The sequence below is a fragment of the Loxodonta africana genome, chromosome 23 (genome assembly GCF_030014295.1).
Source record: "Loxodonta africana isolate mLoxAfr1 chromosome 23, mLoxAfr1.hap2, whole genome shotgun sequence".
Lineage (NCBI taxonomy): Eukaryota > Metazoa > Chordata > Mammalia > Proboscidea > Elephantidae > Loxodonta > Loxodonta africana.
The window spans coordinates 28,117,758-28,140,617 of NC_087364.1; the positions used below are offsets into that span (position 1 = coordinate 28,117,758).

Genomic DNA, 22,860 nt, shown 5'->3' on the forward strand with positions numbered 1-22,860 from the left:
TAAAAATGTTTACTTTTGTGAATGTAAAAACAGTATATACGGGGAGATGGAATAATACGGAGTTCTCAATTAGGGGCACAGAGTTTCTGCTTGGGGTGGTGAACTTTTGGCAACAGTGGTGATTGTTGTGCAACATGGTGAATGTAATTAACGTCGCTGATTTGAACTCTTAAAAATAGTTGAAGTGGCAAATTTTTTGTCATATACTTTACACAATAAAATAAAAACAAAAACGAAACTCTGCTGGAAAGAAACACGTTATTTTACCCAGGAAAAAGGGGGAGAGGGTTCCTAACTCTCTGTATTCTCTTTCCATTTTTTCTATAAATCTCAAACTGTTCCAAAAAATAAAACCTATTTAAAAAAAAAAAAAAAACCAGTATATGTGTATTGTAAGAAATTTGAGATACAGAAAAGAAGAAAATTAATATTTTCCACAACTCCACCATCAAAAGACACCACTATTGATATTTTTTTTTTAAGTGGTGTGAGGAAACCCTGGTGGCGTGGTGGCTAAGTGCTACGGCTGCTAACCAAAGGGTCAGCAGTTCGAATCTGCCAGGCGCTCCTTGGAAGCTCTATGGGGCAGTTCTACTCTGTCCTATAGGGTCACTATGAGTCAGCATTGACTCGACGGCAATGGGTTTGGTTTTGGTTTTTAAGTGGTGCAAACAGTTAATGTGACTGGCTGCTAACCAAGAGGTTGGAGGTTCGAGTCCACTCTAGGCACCTTGGAAGAAAGACTTGGCAATCTACTTCTGAAAAATCAGCCATTGAAAAGTATGGACCACAGACATGAGGCCTTCATGAGTTGGAGTCAATGCCGTGGCAACTGTTTTTTTTTTTAATTGATAAATATAAATTAGTATGATATTTGATAAATGATACCAAAACCAAACCAAACCTGATAAATGATAGTAGCTTTTTATCATTCTTATTTTTTAGGTGTTTTGTTTTTGTTTACATGGTTGAGACCATACTGTAAGAGATACAAAATTGCATTAACATTTTCCACTCTTGATATATATGCTAAATTACTTTTCACAAAGCTGGTGCTAATTTATCTTCTTACCAGCATATTATCTGTATGCACAAACTACATTTTCTCTTGATTTTACAAGAAAAAATTGAAATGGTCCTTTAATTCTGGCCCATATATATTACAGAAAGTGTGGAATTGTAATCAAAAACAAAAACCAAACCCAGTGCATTGTAATAGCTAAAGAAAACAATCAGAATATTTCACCATTCCTGAACACAGTGATGAATCATTAAATTGGTTCTTTTTTTTTTAATTGTAAATATGTAAGTAACAAAGCATTTGTCATTTCAACAATCTTCACATAAACAGTTTAAAAACAAAACAAACTCGTTGCTGTTAAATCGATTCCAACTTACAGTTACCCTATAGAACAGAGTAGAACTGCTCTATAGGGTTTCCAAGGAGAGGCTGGTGGATTCGAACTGCTGACCTTTTGGTTAGCAGCCGATCTCTTAACCACTGCACCACCAGGGCACCTTAATTTAGTGACATTAAGTATGTTCATCATGTTCAACCGTCCATTCCTGAACTTTTGCCATCACCCTTTAAGAGAAACTCAGTGTCCCCTAAGTTTGTGTAACCCACCCCTGGTAACCACTAATAACTTTGATCTCTGTACGTTTGCCTATTCTAGATTTCATATAAGCGAGATCATAATTGTCCTTTTGTGACTGACATGGTTCACTCAGCATAGTGTTTTCAGTGTTTACCCATGTTGTAACACGTATCAGCACATCATTTCCCTTTATGGCTGAGTAGCACTCCATTGTAGGTATGTACCACATTTTGTTTATGCATTCATCTGTGGCTAGACATTTCAGTTGTGTCCACCTTTTGACTGTTATAAAAAGTGCTGCAATGAACACTGGTATACAAATTTCTGTTTGTATTCCTGCTTTCATTTCTGGGTAGGATTGGGATTGCTGGGTCATATGGTAGTTCTGTTTAACTTGTCGAAGGACCACCAAATTCTTTTCCACAGTGGCGGAACCATTTTGCATTCCCACTAGTAATGGATGAGACTTCCGATTTTTCCACATCCTCGCCAACATCTGGTATATGTATATTTTGTCATAGCCATTCTAGTGGGGATGAAGTGGTGACCATTATTTTTTATTGCTGAATAATATTCCATTGTATAGATACACCACATTTTACTTTATTTATCCATTCATCTATTGATGGACACTTGGGTCGTTTCCACCTTTTAGCTGTTATGAATAATACTGCTATAAACATTGGTGTACAAGTTTTTTATGAGAACATATGTTTTCAGTTCTCTTGGGTACGTACCTAGAAGTGGAATTGCTGGGTCGTATGTTAGCATATATACGTTTAATTTTTTGAGGAACTGCCAAACTGTTTTCCAAAGTGGCTACACCATTTTATATTTCCACCAGCAATGAATAAGGATTCCAATTCCTCCACATCCCACCAAGCTTGTTATTGTCTAACAAGCCATCCTAGTGGGCGTGAAGTGGTATTTCACTGTATGATTTATATTCCCTAAAAAAAATAAAAAATAAATTTTTTTTGTAATGAAAATTGGTTGACTTTTAACAGTAGAAGAAGAAGGAGGTCTTCAAAGGAGGCATGTTTTAGAAAATATTATATATTTGACCAGCTGATTAATGACCAAGCAGGCAGCGCAGTGGGTTCAACTGGATATCTACATAGAAAAATCTTGATCCCTATCTCATGTCATATACAAAAATCAATTCCAAATGAATTGTATCTCTAAATGCACAAGGCAAAGCAATAAAGCTTTTAGAAGAAAACATAAGAGAGTATTGTCATTCGCAAATACTTTTTAACCAAAAAGTGCTCACATTAAAATAAAAATTGATAAATAGGACTATATTACAATTAAGAACTTACGTTTTTCAAAGACACAAGAGAATGAAAAAGCAAACCAGAGTGGTAGAAGGTACAGTGATACAGGTATCTGACAAAAGACTTATGTTCAGAATTTATAAAGAGTCCTACAGATGAGCAAGAAAAGGTAGATAACAAAATAGAAAAATGGCTGAAGTCTTAAATTGGCACTTCAAAAGAATGGTGCCTGGCTACAACTGATGACTGCCCTGACGGGGAACACCACAGAGAACCCCTGAGGGAGCAGGAGAGCAGTGGGATGCAGACCCCAAATTCTCATGAAAAGACCACACTTAATGGTCTGACTGAGACTGGAAGGACCATGGTGGTCATGGCCCCCAGACCTTCTGTTGGCCCAGGACAAGAACCATTCCCGAAGCCAACTCTTCAGACAGGGATTGGACTGGACAATGGGTTGGAGAGGGATGCTGGTGAGGAGTGAGCTTCTTGGATCAGGTGGACACTTGAGACTATGTTGGCATCTCCTGCCTGGAGCGGAGATGAGAGGGTAGAGGGGGTTAGAAGTAATGAGAATGATCAGATTAGACTATGGATGAACATGGATGAATGTCACAAATGTAATGTTGAGTGAAAAAAGCCAGTCACAAGAGAGTACATATTGCATGATTCCCTTAAAAAAAGTTAATAAATAGGCAAAACTAATTCATGATGTTAGAAATCAGGGTAGTGGTTGTTCTTGAGGAGAAAGTAGAGACTCTGAGTTTCTGAAGTTCTGGCATAGTGGTTAAAGCACTCGGCTGCTAACAGAAAGATCAGCAGTTCAAGCCCACTAGCTGCTCCATGGCAGAAAAATGTGGCAGTCTGCTTCCATAAAGATTTCAGCCTCAGAAACCCAATGGGGCAGTTCTGCTGTGCCCTGTTGGGTTGCTATGAGTTGGAGTCAACTCGACGGCAATGGGTTTTGTAATGCCCAGTTTCTTGATCTGCCTGCTGGTGATGCAGGTTTGTTCACTTCGTAAGGGTCCCCAAGCTGATAACTTATGATTTGTGTACTTCTGTATGTATATTATAGTTCAATTAAAGCTTACATTTTTAAAGACCTTAACACTTTTCTTAGCAATGAACCTTAATGTTTTTCTTAGCAATGGACAGGATATAAGTTATAAATAAACATTTATAAGGATTTTACAATTCTAAGAAACTGTACTAAATTATATTTTCTATTCTGCTTCCTTTCTTTTCCTAATGTTTGTTCAATATTCATATTGAAGACTTTGAAGATTATGCAGTGAAGATTTTACATGACCTGCATTCAGAAGTCTGGACTCTAAAGGTTGCACTGCTATAATATTAATTTGTCATTTTTCTGTAATGTATAGTTTGGTTTTGGTTTATAGTTTTTATTATTCTAAATAGACTTAGTCAAAAGTTAGAGAAGCTCTAATGTACTTTCTTTCCTTGTAAAAGGATGATGTTAATATTCTTCTTCATAAAGCAAGCTTGGAAAGTCAAGAAAACACTGATTTCATAAAGGCAACCAAGGTACTGATGAAAAGAAATTCAGTGGATATTATGAAAATAAGAGAGTTTTTTCAGAAGTACGGATATAATCCACGGGCCAAGGAAAATTCAGGTTTGAATCACTTTAATTTTATAGCATTTGTTTTCATATTAACAAAAAAAGAAGGCAGCATGATTAAGTCAGACAACTGTAGGCTTGGCCAGTGTTTCTAGTCCTGGCTGTACCATTATGTGACTATCATTTGATAAGCACTTATTGAACACTGACTGTGTACTGGATGCAGTGCTGATCTGTGGTAAAGAAGACAGTCATTGCGCCCTTTGCCAAAATGCTAGATGAGAACTAACACAATGCTAGATGGAAGAATTCTTTGAGCTGTTTAGGAGAAGAATACAAGATAAATCTATGTGACTTAGAATAGGTAGTTTGAGTCCAGACTGCAGCTGATGATGGAGATAGCACAGGACCGGGCAGTGTTTCATTCTGTTGTGCGTAGGATCGCCAGGAATCAGGGCCAACTGAATGGCAGCTAACAACAAAGTCAGCTCTGCTCTCAAATAGCTGAGTGACCTTAGTCATGCTATTTCATTTTTCTTGTTCTCGGTTTCCTGAGTCAAACTGCCTAAGTTCAAATCTCTGTTCCACCACTTACTTAACTTTGTGCCTCAGTTTCTCATCTGCACAGTAAGGATGTTTAACAGTATCTACCTCCTGAGTTTGTATAAAGATTAAATGAGACAGAATTTGCTTAGACCAGTGCCTGGCACGTAACAATCACCTGTTGTTAACTATTGTTGTTATTGTTGTGCCTGCAGTTATGAATGACTAGTTTCAATATGCTTTAGTGTGTTCACTTCCATTATGAGAATGATCCCTGTACATAAATAAAACATTAACTAAATTAAATATTTATTGAGGATGTGTATGCAAAAATGTTAAGAATGTATACTAAAAAGTCCATATGGTATAACAGAAAGAAGGCAGTTGGCTTTGATGTGAAAGAGCCGTTAATTCAAATTCTGGCTCCCCTACCTGTGTGACCTTGGAGAATTTTTCTAAATTGCTTTTTCCTCACTTGTAAAATGGGGATAATAATATTTCCCTGAACCCACCAGCCATTCCACAGGAGAAAAGACCTGGCAATCTGCTCCCATAAAGATTTCGGCCTAGGAAACCCTATGGAGCAGTTCTACTCTGCTCTATAGGGTTGCTGGGAGTTGGCATCAACTAGACAGCACACAACAACATCAGCATGGGTTGTGAAGATCCCTAGGTGGCGCAAATGGTTTGTGCTCAACTACTAACCTTAAGGGTGGTAGTTTGGACCCACCCAGCAATATCGTGGAAGAAAGGTCTGGTGATCTGCTTCCGTAAAGATTGCAGCCAAGAATCAGTTGATCAGTTCTACTCCGTAACCCATGGGGTTGCCATGAGTTGGGATCACCTCAACAGCAGTGGGTTTGTTTGTTTTTTTTTAAGGGTAGGATAATGGTGATGATTTTATTTTATCAATGACAGTCCTGTGATAAATAACAACAGTAGAATTGGGGTAGTTGTGTAGCATCTTCAGAATTAACAGAAAGCACAATGCCAGAACAGAACTCAGTGAATCAATAACTCTTCTAAGGGCCAAAAACCATGAAATCAAAGTATAAAACCTATTAATGGTTAAGAAACTACATATCTTTCAAATGTGCTCCCATTATTTTTCTCAACCAGGCTTTTATATAGATTGTTCTAGACCGAACTTAGGGAGTTTTTCCTTTCTAATTTAGTCATCTGAAGGACAAAAATCTAAAATAATATTATAAAAAAAACTAGTATTATACTTTGTATTAAATCTAGAACACAGTTAACTCCACACTGTAATTAATGTCATCTACATGATTTTTTTTGTACATGATATTAAAAAACTTATAAATTACATTAACTCTGAGTAAGGAAATCGAACTTTTGTTTCAGGATACTGATCTCTCATCTTTTAACACTTTTTCTTACTTCCCTCACCAAGGTATCATCAAGGGATATGAGTGAACAAGAGGTACATGTCAGAAATTTACCTAACTGGCAATTGAAATATTTAGAAGCTAAAGGGAGGATGAGGACTTTTACTGATTTGGGAAATTTCAAATGGAGCTATTTTTTATGGTTTTAGTGGATTCAAGTACATGAGGTTTTGTGTTTTGTTGTTTAACCAGAATGTTTTTTCTCTTTTGATTTTTTTCCCCATAGTGGATGAACATGAAATCATTAACTCTAAACCAGAATCGGCTAAATGTGAACATCTTCAAAAGCCTGATATGAAGGAGAATCTGTTTGATCTTACTGTTCCAAGCAGTTCTGTTTCTGAGATACCACCACGTAGTCCACAACTTTCAGATTTTGGACTTGAGCGGTACATGATACCCCAGACTCTGCCAAATCATCCACAAGAAGTAAATAACTGTAAGGAAGAGCCAGCAATTTTCTCTCCACCTACCAAACAGTCACCAACTACAGTACTGAAAACTCCAAAGTGTGCACTAAAGATGGATGATTTTGAGTGTATGACTCCTAAATTAGAACACTTTGGTATCTCTGAATATACGTATTTAAATGAAGATTATACAATGGGGCTTAAAAATGTGAAAAGTAATAAAAGGTAAGCAGCTTTCTTAAGTCTCTTGCATGATTCCTTATGGAAAAGACACATTTTATCTTTCTAAATATTTTACGTTTATTGAGTTTCCCTAGAAGAAATATGTTTCAGACTATATCTTTTGTTTAAAATCTCCCTGAATCAATAATTATATCACTAAAGTGTGAGCTCTTGGTTTCTTCGGGTTAGGAGCCCATAGTTAGGAGTAATAAGGGCCTCAAAAAAATATTTGTAGCGATAGAGAAAAGTCGGTAAAATTAGTGAGAACTTATAATTGATTTGGTTTGGAGACTTAGGAAGAAGGGGCATCAAGGATAATTCCCAGATTTTTGTTTGCTTGCCTGAGATCATGCTAGGGAAAACAACTAAGGTAGGAATACCTGCAGCTTGGGGTAAAAGTGAGGTGTTTATTTTAGACGTGTTAATTTTTATTGCCTTAGGCATTTTGAATTGCCTTTTAAGCTCAGGTATTTTAATATGAGTTTGAAGCTCAGAGGTGAGGCTAAAAAGTTTTGGGAGTGATTAGCTTGGAAATGGTAATTAAAACCGTAAGAGTTACAATGAAAATGAGCTTACCGCATAAACAATACCTAAAGATAAATCCATATTAAGAACTTTCAATGCTAAAAAGGAAAATAAACCTTCAACTCAAAAAGTCAAAAAAAAAAAAACAACCCACAATTCGGGGGAAAATAGAAGGGAAGAAACACTAACGGTAAAACAAAATATTATTACAAAAAATTTTTAGAAGGTTAGATAAATCTAAGAACTGGTTCTTATTTAAACAAATGCAAAGGACAGAATTAGGAGCTAAAGGCTATATTTTTTATTTCTTAAACTGTAAGAAACTACTATAAGGTGTAGTGCTCAGAAATTTGAAATCTTCAAATACATGAAAGTTTTTTTTAAATGATACAAATGATCAAAATTGACATAGAAAATTTGATTAGACCTGATAATCAACAAAGAAAACTAAAAAAGTTATCAAAGAGCTAGTCCCAAAGAGCTCTGTGCCCATTACTTTTCTGGATGAATCCTTTCATAACTTCAGAGAACATAAAAGCTCCATGTTGTATAAAAAGTTTTTGTTTTTTCTAAAGCTAGAAAAAGAAAACTCTTCAGTTTAGTTTATGAAATTGATATAGCCATGATTAAACCTGACAAAGCACCCAAAAGAAAAGTATGGCCCCATCTACTTTATGAATACAGATATAAAAATCCTAATCAATATACTCACAAATTGAATCCACCAGAATATTAAAAGTATAATGAATAACTTCCAAGTTAAGCTTATCTCAGAAATGCAAGATAGTTTAATAATTGGGAACTCATATAATACATTATTTCTATGATTCAGTAAGGAAGAAAAAAAGTAGGATAATCTCAATAGATGCCAGTAAGGAATCTGATAAAATTTGACCTCATTCTTTTTTTTTTAATTTTTGTGCTTTAAGTGGAAGTTTACAAATCAAGTAAGTCTCTCATACAAAAACTTACACACTTTGCAGTATACTCCTAGTTGCTTGCCCCCTAATGAGACAGCACACCCCTTCCCTCCAGTCTCTATTTTCATGTCCATTCGGCCAGCTTCTGACCCCCTCTGCCTTCTCATCTCCCCTCCAGACAGGAGCTGCCCACGTAGTCTCATATGTCTACTTGATCCAAGAAGCTCACTCCTCACCAGTATCATTTTCTATCCCATAGTCCAGTCCAATCCTTGTCTAAAGAGTTGGCTTTGGGAATGGTTCCTGTCTTGGGCTAACAGAAGGCCTGGGGACCATGACCTCTGGGATCCTTCTAGTCTCAGTCAGACCATTAAGTCTGGTCTTTTTTATGAGAATTTGAGGTCTGTATCCCACTGCTCTCCTGCTGCCTCAGGGGTTCTCTGTTGTGTTCCCTGTCAGGGCCATCATTGGTTGTAGCTGGCACCATCTAGTTCTTCTGGTCTCAGGCTGATGTAGTCTGGTTTATGTGGTCCTTTCTGTCTCTTAGGCTCATAATTACCTTATATCTTTGGTGTTCTTCATCCTTTGCTCCAGGTGGCTTGAGACCAACTGATGCATCTCACATGGCTGCTTTGACATCATTCTCGATTTAAAATGTTTGGGTACTCCCCTAACGTGATAAAGAATACCAAAACCTAACTGAATAGTGATGCTTGCTGTTACCAACATCATTCTTGATGGTCTGGCACGTGTAATGAGATATGAAACAGAAATAAGTATTTCTGTTGTATTTCTAGGCAATTCAAGAAAATTGGTTGTTGATAGGGAACACAATAGAGAATCTGTGATGAAGCAGGAGAAAAGTGGGATGCAGAACTCAAATTCTAGTAAAAAAAAAAAAAAGCAAAACACCGGACTTCATGTTCTGACAGACTGGAGGGACACCAGACGACATGGGCCCCGGACTCTGTAATCCCAGAGCTAAAACCATTCCCGAAACCAACTCTTCAGACAAAGATTAGATTGGACTATGAGATATAAAATGATACTGGCAAGGAGTGTGCCTCTTAGCTCAGGTGGACACATGAGACTATGTGGCCAGCTCCTGGCTGGAGGCGAGATGAGAAGGCAGGAGGGGGACAGGAGCTGGTTGAATGGACACGGGAAATACAGGGTGGAGAGGAGGAGTATGCTATCACATTGTAGCAACTAGAATCACATAACAATGTATGTATAAGTTTTTGTATGAGAAACTGACTTGTAAACTTTCACTTAAAGCACAATAACAGTATCAGGTAAAAAACTTGTAGAAATAATAAAAGTTCAAAAAAAAAAGGCTGATAATAGGATTTTTTTGTATCATTACATAAGATAGCTATTTAAAATAATATGTTTTCCTATATTTTGTTAATACGTAGTTGGTAAATATTATGGAAAAAACCCATTCAAAATTTCTACAAAAAGAAAATACCCGTCCAGTCATAGGTGAAAGACCTATATGATGAAAACCATAAAATATTTCAGAGTTATATAAAGGGTTGATTAGGATGAAAAGAAATATTATATTTCTGAATAGGATGACTGAATATTGTTAAGGTGGCTATCAAATTAATTTATAGGTTTCATACAATACAAAAGCTCCATGGGATTGTTTAAGATGGAGAAAGAGAGGTATCTGACAAAATGACTCTAAAATTTATCTGAAAGAATAAAACATGAGAATAGCTAAAAAAAAAAAAAAAAAAAGATTGAGGAATAATAGCAATGAGTGGGATTGATGTATTAAATATTAAAATATATAAAGCTACATACAGTAAGTCAAACAGCATAAAACTGGCACATATCACTGGAACGGAGTAGCACAGAAACAGACTCAAACTTTATATAGGAATGTAGGGTGGTACAAAGAGTTAACACACTGCTGCTAACCAAAAGGTTAGAGGTTTATGTCCACCCAGAGATGCTGCAGAAGAAAGGCCTGGTGATCTACTTCTGAGAAATCAGCCGGTGAAAACCCTATGGCACACAGCTCTACTGAGACACATACGGGGTTGTATGAGCCTGAACCAACTTGATGGCAACTGGTTTTAATGGAATCTCTGGGTGGCACAAACAGTTAGGCACTTGCCTACTAACTAAAAGGTTGGCAGTTTGAACCTACCCAGAGGAGCTTTTGAAGAAAGGCTTGTTGATCTGCTCCTGAAAGGTGACAGCCTTGGAAACTCTAGAGCACAGTTTTACTCTGAGACATGGGGTCATCATGAGTTGGAATGGACTTAATGGCAACAGGTTTGTTTTTTTGGTTTGAAGTTGTTTTTTGAAGTAAAAATTATTCAATAAATTATGCTGGGACATTTGGTGAAATGTTCAGAAAAAATAATCTTTGCCTCGTGTCAAAATAAATTGCAGATAATTAAAAAAGATAAATATTTAAACAAATTGTTTAAAAATAGAAAATATAGATGAGTTATTCATTTAAACAATGAAAAAAGTACATAGGAAACTATTAATACACAAAACAGTCAGTAGATTTTTTACTATTGTTGTAAATGCGAAATGTGGGATAACGAGATAGTCCTCAAGTGAGGAGTAGGTGTATTTGTAATTGTATGAAACCTATAAATTAATTTGACATGACATCTTAACGATACTCAGTTGTTCCATTCAGTATTTTAGAATGGAACACAAAATATTATATAAAAAACAAAACCAGTGGAGTGTCACTCGGCCATAAAGGAGAACGAAGTCCTGGTGCATGCTACAACATGGACGAACTTTGAGGACGTTATGCTGAGTGAAATAAGTCAGACATAAAAGGACAAATACTGTATGATATCACTTATGAAATGCGTAAATATATAGAAACCAAAAGTAATTACAGCTGGCCCTGTATATGTGGGTTCTGCATTAGTGGGTTCAACCAACCGCAGATCAAAAATACAGTACTCCCCTGTATTGGCAATTTCGCTTTCTGTGGTTTCAGTTACCCACGGTCTGGGGTGCAAGTATTCGGGCGGCCTGCGGGCTGGGCCAGATTACCAAATAAGCAAGGTATGCACAGACTACTTGTGCGTACTTCTTAATCTGTAGTGAACAATCTCACCTGTTTTTCACATCTTTGATGTGTTGAAACCCATTTGAAATTGTTCGCTACAAATTAGTAAGTAAACACACGTAAGCCCATGCACACATTCCTTGCTTACTGGTTAATTTGCCCTTGCCTGCCTGGATCTGGCTCCCTGCAGTCCTCAGACCTTTACCTCCTAGTCTTCCTTTCTGGGGGGACGTGGGCTAGGCAGCTCTCTGCTGGGGCAGGAGGGAGTGCACTGCCCAGGGCCAGGACCTTTGCGCAGGCTTGGGCATGGAGGTAAGGTGAGAGGTGCAGGCGGGGTGGTGTGGTGCCAAGGAGCACGTTGCATGTGTACTCTGCTGTAGCCTCCTACCATTTCATTTTTTTTCTTGTCATTATTCCTTAACAATACAGCATAACAGCTGTTTATATAGCACTTACATTGCATTAGGCAATCTCAGTTATCTGCAGATGATTTAAAGTATGCAGGAGGATGTGCTTAGGTTATATGCAAATGCTATGCCATTTTATAGAAGTGAGTTGAGCATCTGCAGATACTGGAATCCTTGACCAATCCTCTGTGATACTGAGGGATCACTGTATCATGTTCCAATATAAGTAAAAAAAAAAAAAAAAAAGATCAAGAAAATACTTGCAACAAATCTAACATAGTGTCCTTACAATAACTGTTACACACGTATTAGTAAGAAAACACTAACATCCAAAAGCTAACTAGGCTGTGGACATGCACAGACAACTCACAGAAGTTAAATATGAGTGACTATAACAATAAAAAATTTTTTTGTCTATTAAAATAATGCATAGCTGTGTTTGTTTTAACAATTATAAGAGTACAGTGAGATGGATAGGTTCATCTACTGCTGTTGGGAATGTTTTATGAAAAGTGCCAACTTTTGAAAGTTCAGAACAGTTACATACTAATTCCATTTCTAGGAACACTGAACATTTTGGCACAGTAGTATTTTGTGTAGCCTTCTTTATAACGGGGGAAATTGAAAATAACTAAAATATCTAACCATAGAGAACTAGTTAAATTATGGCATGACATCAGTCAGAAAACAGAATCATAGTGAAGAAAACAGATAGATTTAACTACATACAAAAGTTAAACCACTGAAATAAGAAAGCAGAGAAAGCTTTTATAACATGATAAATACGTGTGTATTTATACATATATTACATTATGTACATAATTTTTTTTTTTTTTTAAGCAAGAAAGGTATTTAATTGTCTCACATCAACTAGATTGGCAGTAGATAATTTGAGGTTTGGTGATATATATCCTAAACACTCGTTTTTAAGTTAATTAATGAAAGACAAGCCCTGGTGGCACAGTGGTTAAGAGCTATGGCTGCTAACCAAAAGGTCAGCAGTTTGAATCCACCAGCCACTCTTTGGAAACCCTATGAAACAGTTCTACCTTGTTCTATGGAGTCTCTGTGATTCAGAATCAACTCTATAGCACCTCACAACAAGAATGGAAGACAAACACCCCAATTTTTAAAATGAACAAAGTACCAACAAGCATATGGTCACACATTTTACCTCACAAGTAATAAATTGAAATAAAAAATGAGTTTTTATTTTTCACCTATCCAGATTTAAAAAAATCCAGATACATGTGCTCAATTTCCAGGTTTTGAAAAGATTATTAATATTTAAAGAAATAATATTAAAAAAGATGAGCAATACACAGTGTTGATGAGGATGAGGGAAAATAAATGTTTATAATGCCCATGAGCATTGGTGAATCTTTCTGTGAGCAGATTGGCAGTGTATACAAAAGCCTTTATGAAATTTTACTTATAGGACTGAATTCAAGAGAAACATCAAAAAGTGTGCAATGATGTATATATAACAGTATGATTTCATTTATATGAAGTTTAAAAACACATAAAATCAATTGTTTAAGAGTATGTAGGTAAGTAGTTAAAGTACCCAGCAAATCTGCAGGGGGATTACCCTCTAAGAGGGAGAGAAGACAGCTGGGAAGGTTCCATAGAGGAAGACAAAGATACTGGTGGTATTTCATAAACATGATAGTGGATAAATAGGTATTAATTTCATTATTCTTAAACTTTTCACACTACGTATACATTGTTTTGTGTGACATATTTTATACTTACTTTTTTTTTTTTTTAATGTTTTTACAGGACAGCATGGTTCAAAATGTCCCAATTTAAAATTGGAAACATTCTAAGTAAAAATCAGTCCTGAACTGTCTTGTAGTATTCAGTGATACTCGTGCTTAAAACAGTATTCCAGAGATCTGAGTAATTGTCCTGGACAACTTTAATAAGATGATAGGATCAATTTTTTTAGTCTTAAAAACTGCCAAATTCTTAATTTATATCTGTATACTACTTGTCAAATCCTACTTTATGATTTTGAAGGCATGAACTTTACAGTTCCTGCATTTGAATTCGTAAGTTGAACCTACTGCTTTCCTTTAAATCAGAGATTCTTAACCCTCTTTTAAGTCAAGAGCATCAATAGAACATGGTTCTATTTAATCTCTTTTGAGTCATGGGTATTTAAAAAAAAAAAATTTGTTCCTTGGAACGTCCCATAAAGCAGAATTTAACGTTAATTCAGACTTAATGATATATGGTAAGATTAAATTTTGTCCCAGAGGTTTAATATTAACTATTTTTTTACCTTACAATTTCCCTATGAATCATGCCAGTGAAGAAACTATAGAAACAGAACCAATGACCAATGATACTATCTTTGCCTCTCCTGGTCCCATAATCCAGCAGTTGAAAAAAAATGGTAAGTGTAAAAATCAAGCTACTTCTCAGCTATACCCTTTCCAAACTATCTGTACAAAAGTGGTTCTGTCTCAGACATTCTAATACCTGTTTTCATCTTCTCAATTTGTAACATACATGTATTTCTTGAATTATTATTCAGGTTCTGGATGATTTTGTACAAGGGAACGATGTAATTTTCTGGTATATTTTTAATACCCTTCCTGATTATGTTCAGTATTTGTCATCGTGTTTATTTCTAACATTTTAACTTAAAACAGAGAAATATCTATTCACCAATATTTTGACATAGAGCCAATAAATAGTACCTTTTTTCCCCTTAGTTTTGCTTGAGCCTGTGGGGTAGAGTTCTACATCATCTTTCCTTAGCAAATATAAAAACATTGGTTTTTATGAAAATATCAAATGCAAAATCCTAGAATTTTATGAGTTTTTAATTAATTTTTTATAGTTGTCTTACCTATAGCAAATTTTTTTTTAACTTTATCAGATCTTTTCAATGTTTTTGACATTTTCAGAGAAAAATTCCTTTTGTACTAATTTCATTGACTGAAAAAAATTACAACTCATAGTAAGCTTATACCTCAGCTTATAAAAAAAGAGCACAATAGTATTAAGGAGTGGCTTAATGAAAAAAAAGAAAGAAAAAAAAAAAAACCAGGAAATTGGACCACCACCTCACACCATACTCTGAAAAAAAATTCCCAGTGGATTATAAACTTTTTAGAAGATGATACAGAAGAGTATCTTCCTGACTTCTGTGAAGGAGCCCTGGTGGTGCAGTGGGTTAAGAGCTTGGCTGCTAACCAAAAGGTCAGTGGTTCAAACCCACCAGCCGCTCCATGTGGCAATCTGCTTCCATAAAGATTACAGCTTTGGAAACCCTACTCTATCCTCTAGGGTCACTGTGAGTTGGAATTGACTTGATGGCACACGACAGCAACATGACTTCTGAAGTGGGCAGGATTTCTTATGAAATCCCCTAGTATACCACAGGCAGTACGTTTTATGGAGGGAATGGAGAGCTTAGGTTTATCCATTGGCAGTAATTTGGTTAAGTGGAGGTTTGTTAAGATAGCTCCTATTGTATTTTAGCTTGACCCGGTTTAAATCCCACAAAAGTGCCACTATTATGATTTTTGTAGTCCATGCTTATTTAGTAATTCGTTGACCAATTTCTGTGTTTATCATTGCTTCCTATATCCCACTCATTCCTTCTGGGTTCAGTTTTCTTCTTGTGAAGTACATCCTTTAGTTGTTTTTTCAGAGACATTATTTCTAGTTTGTGAGAGGTAATTTGTAGTTTTGTATGTCTGAAAACATCTGTTGTTAAACTCGTTCTTGAATATAACATAGCATTTATCTACGTAGGTATTTATTTTTACTTATGCTTAGAATTTGGTATGATTTTTGAAACTAAGGACTCACGTCATCAGTTCTGAAAAACACTCTGACATTATTTGTTTAATAATAATACCTCTCTCCTAGCTCCTTACTTTTTTCTGTTGAAATTCCTGTAAGATATATTTTAGAACTTGTCATTTTGTCTCCTGGGTCTCTTCAATTCCCTTTCATATTTTCTTTATTTCTATATGCTGCTTTGTGTTTTAGTATCATCTTTCTTTCAACTGGCTATTTTTCTCTTACACTGAGTCTGAATTATTTTAATTTAGCAATTGAATTTTTGCTCTATAGACTACATTTTCTCTTTTATAATTTCTTTCAAATGTGACTCTTCTCTTTTTTTCTCTTTGCATATCTTTCTCTTGCCTTAAGATTACTATGCCTCCATTTATCTGTTTGAACATTTAAAACATATCTGAAAGACTCTTTAAGATGTTCATTGTCTTGGTTATTGCTGCTGATTCTCTCTTTCTTGGTAGGTGGTTTCCTCATATCATATACTTTCAATTTTTAACTGAACTCATCGTCAAAAGAAGTTGTTTTCAGGGGAAGTTATGTGTGCCCCGGACTGCAACGTAGCCCTTAGAGGGCTATTTCACGCCTGCCCCAGCTAAGGCCCTGTCGGTTTCAGGCAAGTTTTTCGGTTAACTGCTTGGCTAAGGGTACCCGCAATGGACCAAAAAACCAAACCAAACCCAGTGCCGTCTAGTCGATTCCAACTCATAGCGACCCTATAGGACAGTAGAACTGCCCCATGGAGTTTCCAAGGAGCGCCTGGTGGATTCAAACTGCCGACCCTTTGGTTAGCAGCCGCACTGCCAGGGTTTCCCCCGCACTGGACATGTAGGCTGAATTCAGAACCCACAACTCTACACTTATATGGACTTCGTCTTCAGGTTTTTAATTATTTTTTCCAAAGATTTTGCACCTTTAGCCCCTGGAGCTAGCGTGGCAGATATATTTTAGCCCCTGGTTCTAAGGTATAGTTGTGTTGTGTTTTAAAATTCTATGTAAGTGGCAACATCCAAGTCATACTCTTTTCTAACTTGCTCTTTTCACTCAATATTATTTTTTTCTGTTTATCCACAACGTCATCCATTTTAACTGCTATATAGTATTCTATTTTATGAACAAACCGTGTTGTATTCTTCTCATTAAGGGGTATTGTATTGGTTTCCTAGGGCTGTCATAACAAAGTACCAGAAGTTGAATGGCATGTAAGAGCTGAAACTTATTGTCTGACAGTTCTGAAGGCTAGGAGTCCAAATTCAGGGTGTCAGCAGGGCCATATTTTCTCTGAAGGCTCTAGAGGAGGATCCTTTCTTGTCTCTCTTGCCTTCTGGTAGCTTCACGTGTTCCTTGGCTTGTAACTGCAGTGTAACTCCCTTGTCTCCGTGTCTCTCTGTGTCTCTTATCGGACTAGGACCCCCCCTTACTCAGGGTTATGTTATAACTGATAACAACTTCAGAGACCCTATTTCCAAACAAGTCACATTCACAGGTACCAGGAATTAGGACATCAGCATATCTTTCTGGGGGACATGGTTCATCAATCCATGACAGATATTTAAATTGTTTTTTATTTTTTATTATTACAGGCAGTGCTCTAATAAAATTATCCTTTTGTCACGTGTAAACATCTAGGAGTTGAATTTCTAGGTCAAAGGGTATACTTATTTTAGGAAATGCTAAATTGCCACAATAAATTTTGCCAATCAGATCATTTTTCTAACATGTTTGCTTTTTCTCTTCTTCTTTTTTTTTTTTTTTAGGATGCTTTGATAATATTCTGTGTTATAGGTGTCAAATATCTCTGTATGCTTAGGTCTATTCCTAGGTTCTCTTATTTGTTCTAATAGTCCATTTTTCAATCCCTGATCAGTGTCCTACTCTATATAATTACTAGCTTTAGAGTAAGTCCTGATATTTTAGAGGTCAAGTGGCTGACTCTTCCTCCTCCTTTTTCTTCTTCAGAAGTTTGATACTATTCTCCATTAATATCTTACACAGTTTTCAATAGATTTATGTGTAGGTATCTTCTTTTGTAGTATCTTGTTATTGTGATAAATGATGCATTTTTACAAGTTTTTAATTGTTCATTGCTCTTATACAAGAACTGATCATTTTTGTATATCAGTCTTATACCTTAGAACCTTGCTGAGCTTTTATTGGTGCTAATGTTAGTGCTAATAATACTTATATATGTGAATAATTATAGTTTTGTTTTTTCCTGTCTAGTTAAGCACACACTATAGTTATTCTTTTAAGTCATTAAATATAAAATACACAAATTATATTGACAAAGCTTATATAACAAATCTTTGTTCCAACTTTATTTTCATGCCATTTCATATGTCTTCTAGATGCTGACTATACAAATTCACCCTCGGCACCTACATTCTGCACCCCTGGTTTGAAAATTCCTTCTACAAAGAACAGTATGGCTTTGGTAAAATTTCCGTAAAACTGAAAACGCCAATCTTTCTTCTAAATGACTCAGAAACACTACTGCTTTCAGACTCTGAAACAGTCTGTTCAAAAAAAACAAACTAATGCAGCTTATCAGAATGTATTTACATTTCTGGAGGGTTATTTAGCAGAATATAGCAAAGGCTTTAAAACTTTTTTCCTATCCTTTAACTATGTCTTGAAAGAGGCCTGCTGGTGGAATGGTTAAGAGTTTGGCTGCTAACTGAAAGGTCAGTGATTTGAACCCACCAGGTGCTCCATAGGGGAAGAGACCTGATGATGTGCTCCCGTAGAGATTACAGCCTAGGAAACCCTATGGGGCAGTTCTACTCTGTCCTGTAGTGTTGCTATGAGTCAAAATCTACCTGAGGGCACATAACAACAACCATGTCTCAGAAATTCTAAGGTAAATTGGGACAAAGGTTTATGTACAATGAAGTTTTTTTTTTTTTTTTTTAACATCATTACTTAATAAGAGCAAAACATTGGAAATAATCTGAAAGTCAAATGATAGGAGTAGTGAAATACATTAAGGTATATTTGTAAGATCTAGCATATTATATAACTATCGTTTGTTCTGAAAACCAGATGAAAATATGTAAGAAGAATGTTTTCAAAAGATATTTGATGCTGTAGAAAACTGTTCATATGTTTTGTTTTTTTAAAAACAGTATATAAAACTTTATAATATCAACACAATTTTATGTTTATTTGAGTAAGTGTATGTGTGTATGTATATATGTGTGTATGTGTGTATGTATGCATGGTTATACACAATACACATTTTAAGGAAAAAGAATAGGTAGAAACACAGTAAAATGTGGTTGTCTCTGGGTGATAGACTTAATGGGTGTTTTTTATGCTTTTTTCCCCAAAATCTTGCCAGTGAACAAATTTACTATAGTCAGAACCTTACCTCTTTTCAAAGTCAGTATGAACACTTAATACAGCTGTAGACCAGGGTTGTCCAATAAAACTTTATACAGTGGTGGAAATTTTCTATAATCTGTGCTGTCCATTGTTGCTACTAGCCACATGTAGCTATTGAGTACTTGAAGTGTGGCTAGAGCATCTGAGAAACTGAATTTTTAAAATTTTTTAAATCTTAATTTAATATTAAATTTAAATAGCTTATATGGCTATTTAAATTTAATATTAAATTAAGATTTAAAAAATTTACTATATCATACAACACAGCTATACGAAGAAAAAAAAAATCATTGCTGTCAAGTTGTTTCTGACTTATAGTGACCTATATATAAAAATAGGATAGAGTAAAACTGCCCATAGGGTTTCCAGGGAGCAGCTGGTGGATTTGAACTGCCGACCTTTTCGTTAGCAGCTGTAACTCTTCACCATTGCGCCACCAGGGCTCCATAATACAGCTATGGTGTTGTATTATCAGTTGAAGTATCAGGTTATCTGCCTGCTGATACCTGCCATTTACACTTAATCCATTCCTTATGTTCCCTTTCATGTCCAGGCACTCTACTGATGTGATATCCTAGCCTCTCTCCCTTATTAACTCTGACTCTAGGGAGATGGAGTGACTTATTTATTGGTAAATTTAGTGTGAAAAAACTGCATGCTAAGTGCACCTTCCTTGTAAGAGTGAGTCTGCCTGCTGAAGGCATGTGGTGAGACTTTCATTCATCCATGCTATATGACTCTTGTCTGGCCCAGTTTAGTCACCTGAGACTGGGTGGGTGAATCTATTTAAATATTGGGTTCAGTTTACAAGTCCATTTAGTTCTCATGTTAAGCTCTAACTCAGCCTTTATTAGTAATTAATTGGTATTTTGGTCTCCATATGCCATTTCACTGTTTTCTCAATTTTGTTTAAAACTCAGGGAAGAGGGGTGGCATTTTTGGACCTACTTAGAGACCCCAACAGAACTAACAATTAAAGGTATATTTTTATTTACTACATTATTTTTTACTACCTTAATATAATGATTTATTTTTATTTAATAGGTACCCACAGATTATCCATTACCAAAAACAAAGAGTTCACCAAATGATTTGGAAAGGAAAGATTGTACTTCATTAGTTTTAAATTCAAGGGAATGCTATGACAATCTTGCAGATCCCTCTTCTCCTAAGATTTCTTCTTATGAGAATCTGCTCAGAACACCTACACCTCCAGAAGTAACTACAATTCCAGAAGATATTTTCCAGGTGATTTTCTTTTTCTGATACATTCTTTTAAAAATTAGAGATTTATATAAAATAACTGAAACTGCATATAAGCTGTCTTATTTATCATCTGATTAATGTGCTGATTTGGGTATCAAGAAAATCTAAATTCTGAGCTCTGGTAGGCCTTTCTAAGATGACCTGGCTAAGGTTCTTCTCAGATAAGCACAAGCTAGTTATTTTATCATATTTTTAGTCCTACTTTGCCCCACGGAATATTTTATCTTTATATTTAACTTCATGTTCTGAACTCTGTTCTTAAAATAGGTTCTAATAAGTGTTCAGTTATGGTCACCATGTTGGCAATTGTTCTATTGGAGGTATTGCTAGAAAAGGCAGAAATGTCATTGACCTTACAGTTCTCCCAAATGGAGTATCATGAATAACTTAATCAGCAATTCTTGAACTTGAGACTTCTTGGAGACCTCAGTTTGAGAAACAATGATTTATGTTATTAGAACCTATGGCTCTTTAGTACAACATCACTTACCACTAGTGTACTATGGATTTAGAATAATTGCTCACTCTGCTAAATAACCAGTCTGATTCCTTGAGCTCCCCTTTGATGACGTTATGGCATTTGGAAATATTACTCAGGCAAGTGGAGTTCCTAAGAAACATTCTGGAAATCCTCCTAACTTAGGGACAGCCATGAGAAGGATAAACCTACATGGGAAAATACCCAAATGCTGTTAGAACTGACTCATCCTATGATATTGTCTAAATGTTTGTTATCCTTTTTTCCCTGCACTTTCTGCTTTCCTGGGAGTTATAGTAGACTGGGTGAAGAAGGAGCCTCTTCTGTCTTTAGAGTTGTATTGTTTCCACTTCTCTTCAGTTGACTCTCCTCTCATTTCAAGTATCACTTCTTTGTGTATGAAAACAATATTGCTGATATTTCAGATTCTCCTTTTATAGTCTTCAGAGCTGATACTTTCTATATGTATTTTCCAAAACATCTTTGTATAGACTTCATTTTTTTTTTTCAGGAATGCATTGTTACTTGTTTCCATTAACCTTAGTTAGAGTTCATCTTAGAAAGCTTTAGAAATCAAGTCTCCACGTTCAAGTTAAATTTGAATCCATCTTTTATTTATTGCCATTGAATGTCTTGTAGGTACTGCTAAAAATTTAGTGTTTTAAATAATTTGAATCTTCAGTTTTTCCATAGACGTTTTTCCCAGGATTTTTCTTGAAATTTTTATAACGCCTTCTGACTTTATGTTGTTATGTTGTTTGTATAACTTGGTGAAAAGGAATCTGCTTTTTGTTTTAGATTTTGTCAAAATACAATTCAAACCTAGCTACTCCAGTAGCAGTTAAAGCAGTGCCACCCAGGAAAGTCTTTCTTACTAAACACAAAGGACAAAACATTCATGATGTTTGCAACAAAGAAAACTGGTGAAAGTGAGTATGTTACCATTCTAAAGACAGTATGTGTGTTGAGGACATTTAAAAATTAATATTTTAATGATAGTAAAAAAAAGTTTTGTTTTTAATGAATTGGGTAGCTTTATAGCCTATGCCAACTTTTGATATAGGATGTGTGATCCTTGTATCTCAGACTTCCAAATTATCAGTTTGATATCATTCAGTATCTATTTCCAACTATTTTAGAAGTGTAAAAATATATAGCTTCAGCAGTGTGTCATCTGCTTTGTTGATGGGTTTTAGTTACACCGAATTGATATTTTTTATTTGTATCTGTTTGCAGAAATTCTAGTGGATTCATCCATTATAGAAACTGAGTAAAATGAAATGAAAGCAGAGATGGACTTAATTTTGTTATTTATTCCCCTACCTCTTCTCCCCTTGTTAAAACCGACCCATTTTAAAGAAGAACATGAACATTTGATGTTATAACATGCTTTTTATTAAGTTTTGATTTGGTTTAACCTCATTCTTGTTAAAATGTACTCTGGTCATTCAGCTTTGAAAGATAATTACTGTTTCGTGATTTCAGATTTACCTTGCTTAATGTAACCGAATGGTTTAAATCAGAAAGCAGATCAAATAATTTTTAAAAAATGAATGTCACTGTTTGCTACTCAAATAAAGCAAAACATGATCTTCTCCAAACATCTTGTACCCCTTTTATTTCAGCAGTGCTCTTTTATTGGGGAAACCCTCGTGGCGTAGTGGTTAAGTGCTACAGCTGCTAACCAAAAGGTCAGCAGTTCAAATCTACCAGGTGCTCCTTGGAAACCCGGTGGGGCAGTTCTACCCTGTCTTATAGGGTCGCTATGAGTTAGAATTGACTCGATGGCAATGGTTTTTTTTTTTTTTTTTTTTGGCTCTTTTATTTAAGATTCTTGTCTGCAAGTGACAGAAACATAGCTTAAACTAATTTAGGGGAAGTGAAGACTTTACAGTCCTAGATAAAACCACACTGTGGTAGGTCTCAGACCATTGGAATTAGGGACTCATGTGCTGGCAGGATATGTGG

General features: G+C 35.6%; 1 protein-coding gene across 4 annotated transcripts in view; it reads left to right on the forward strand.

Moving 5' to 3' along the window:
* Nucleotides 1-22,860, forward strand: part of SKA3 (spindle and kinetochore associated complex subunit 3) — a 49,790-nt gene that overhangs the window by 1,192 nt on the left and 25,738 nt on the right. For 2 of the 4 annotated variants that reach the window (XM_010593944.3, XM_064275356.1), the window contains exons 2-8: nt 4,150-4,211; nt 4,346-4,511; nt 6,633-7,041; nt 14,261-14,346; nt 18,113-18,198; nt 20,193-20,396; nt 21,691-21,821. In XM_010593944.3, the coding sequence (XP_010592246.1) occupies nt 4,150-4,211; nt 4,346-4,511; nt 6,633-7,041; nt 14,261-14,346; nt 18,113-18,198; nt 20,193-20,396; nt 21,691-21,819 (1,142 nt within the window). In that variant the 3' untranslated portion in view covers nt 21,820-21,821. Of the gene's footprint in view, nt 1-1,676; nt 1,815-4,149; nt 4,212-4,345; nt 4,512-6,632; nt 7,042-14,260; nt 14,347-18,112; nt 18,199-20,192; nt 20,397-21,690; nt 21,822-22,128; nt 22,599-22,860 lie in introns of those variants that run through there. The other 2 variants (XM_023553119.2, XM_010593943.3) reach the window with 2 other exon arrangements.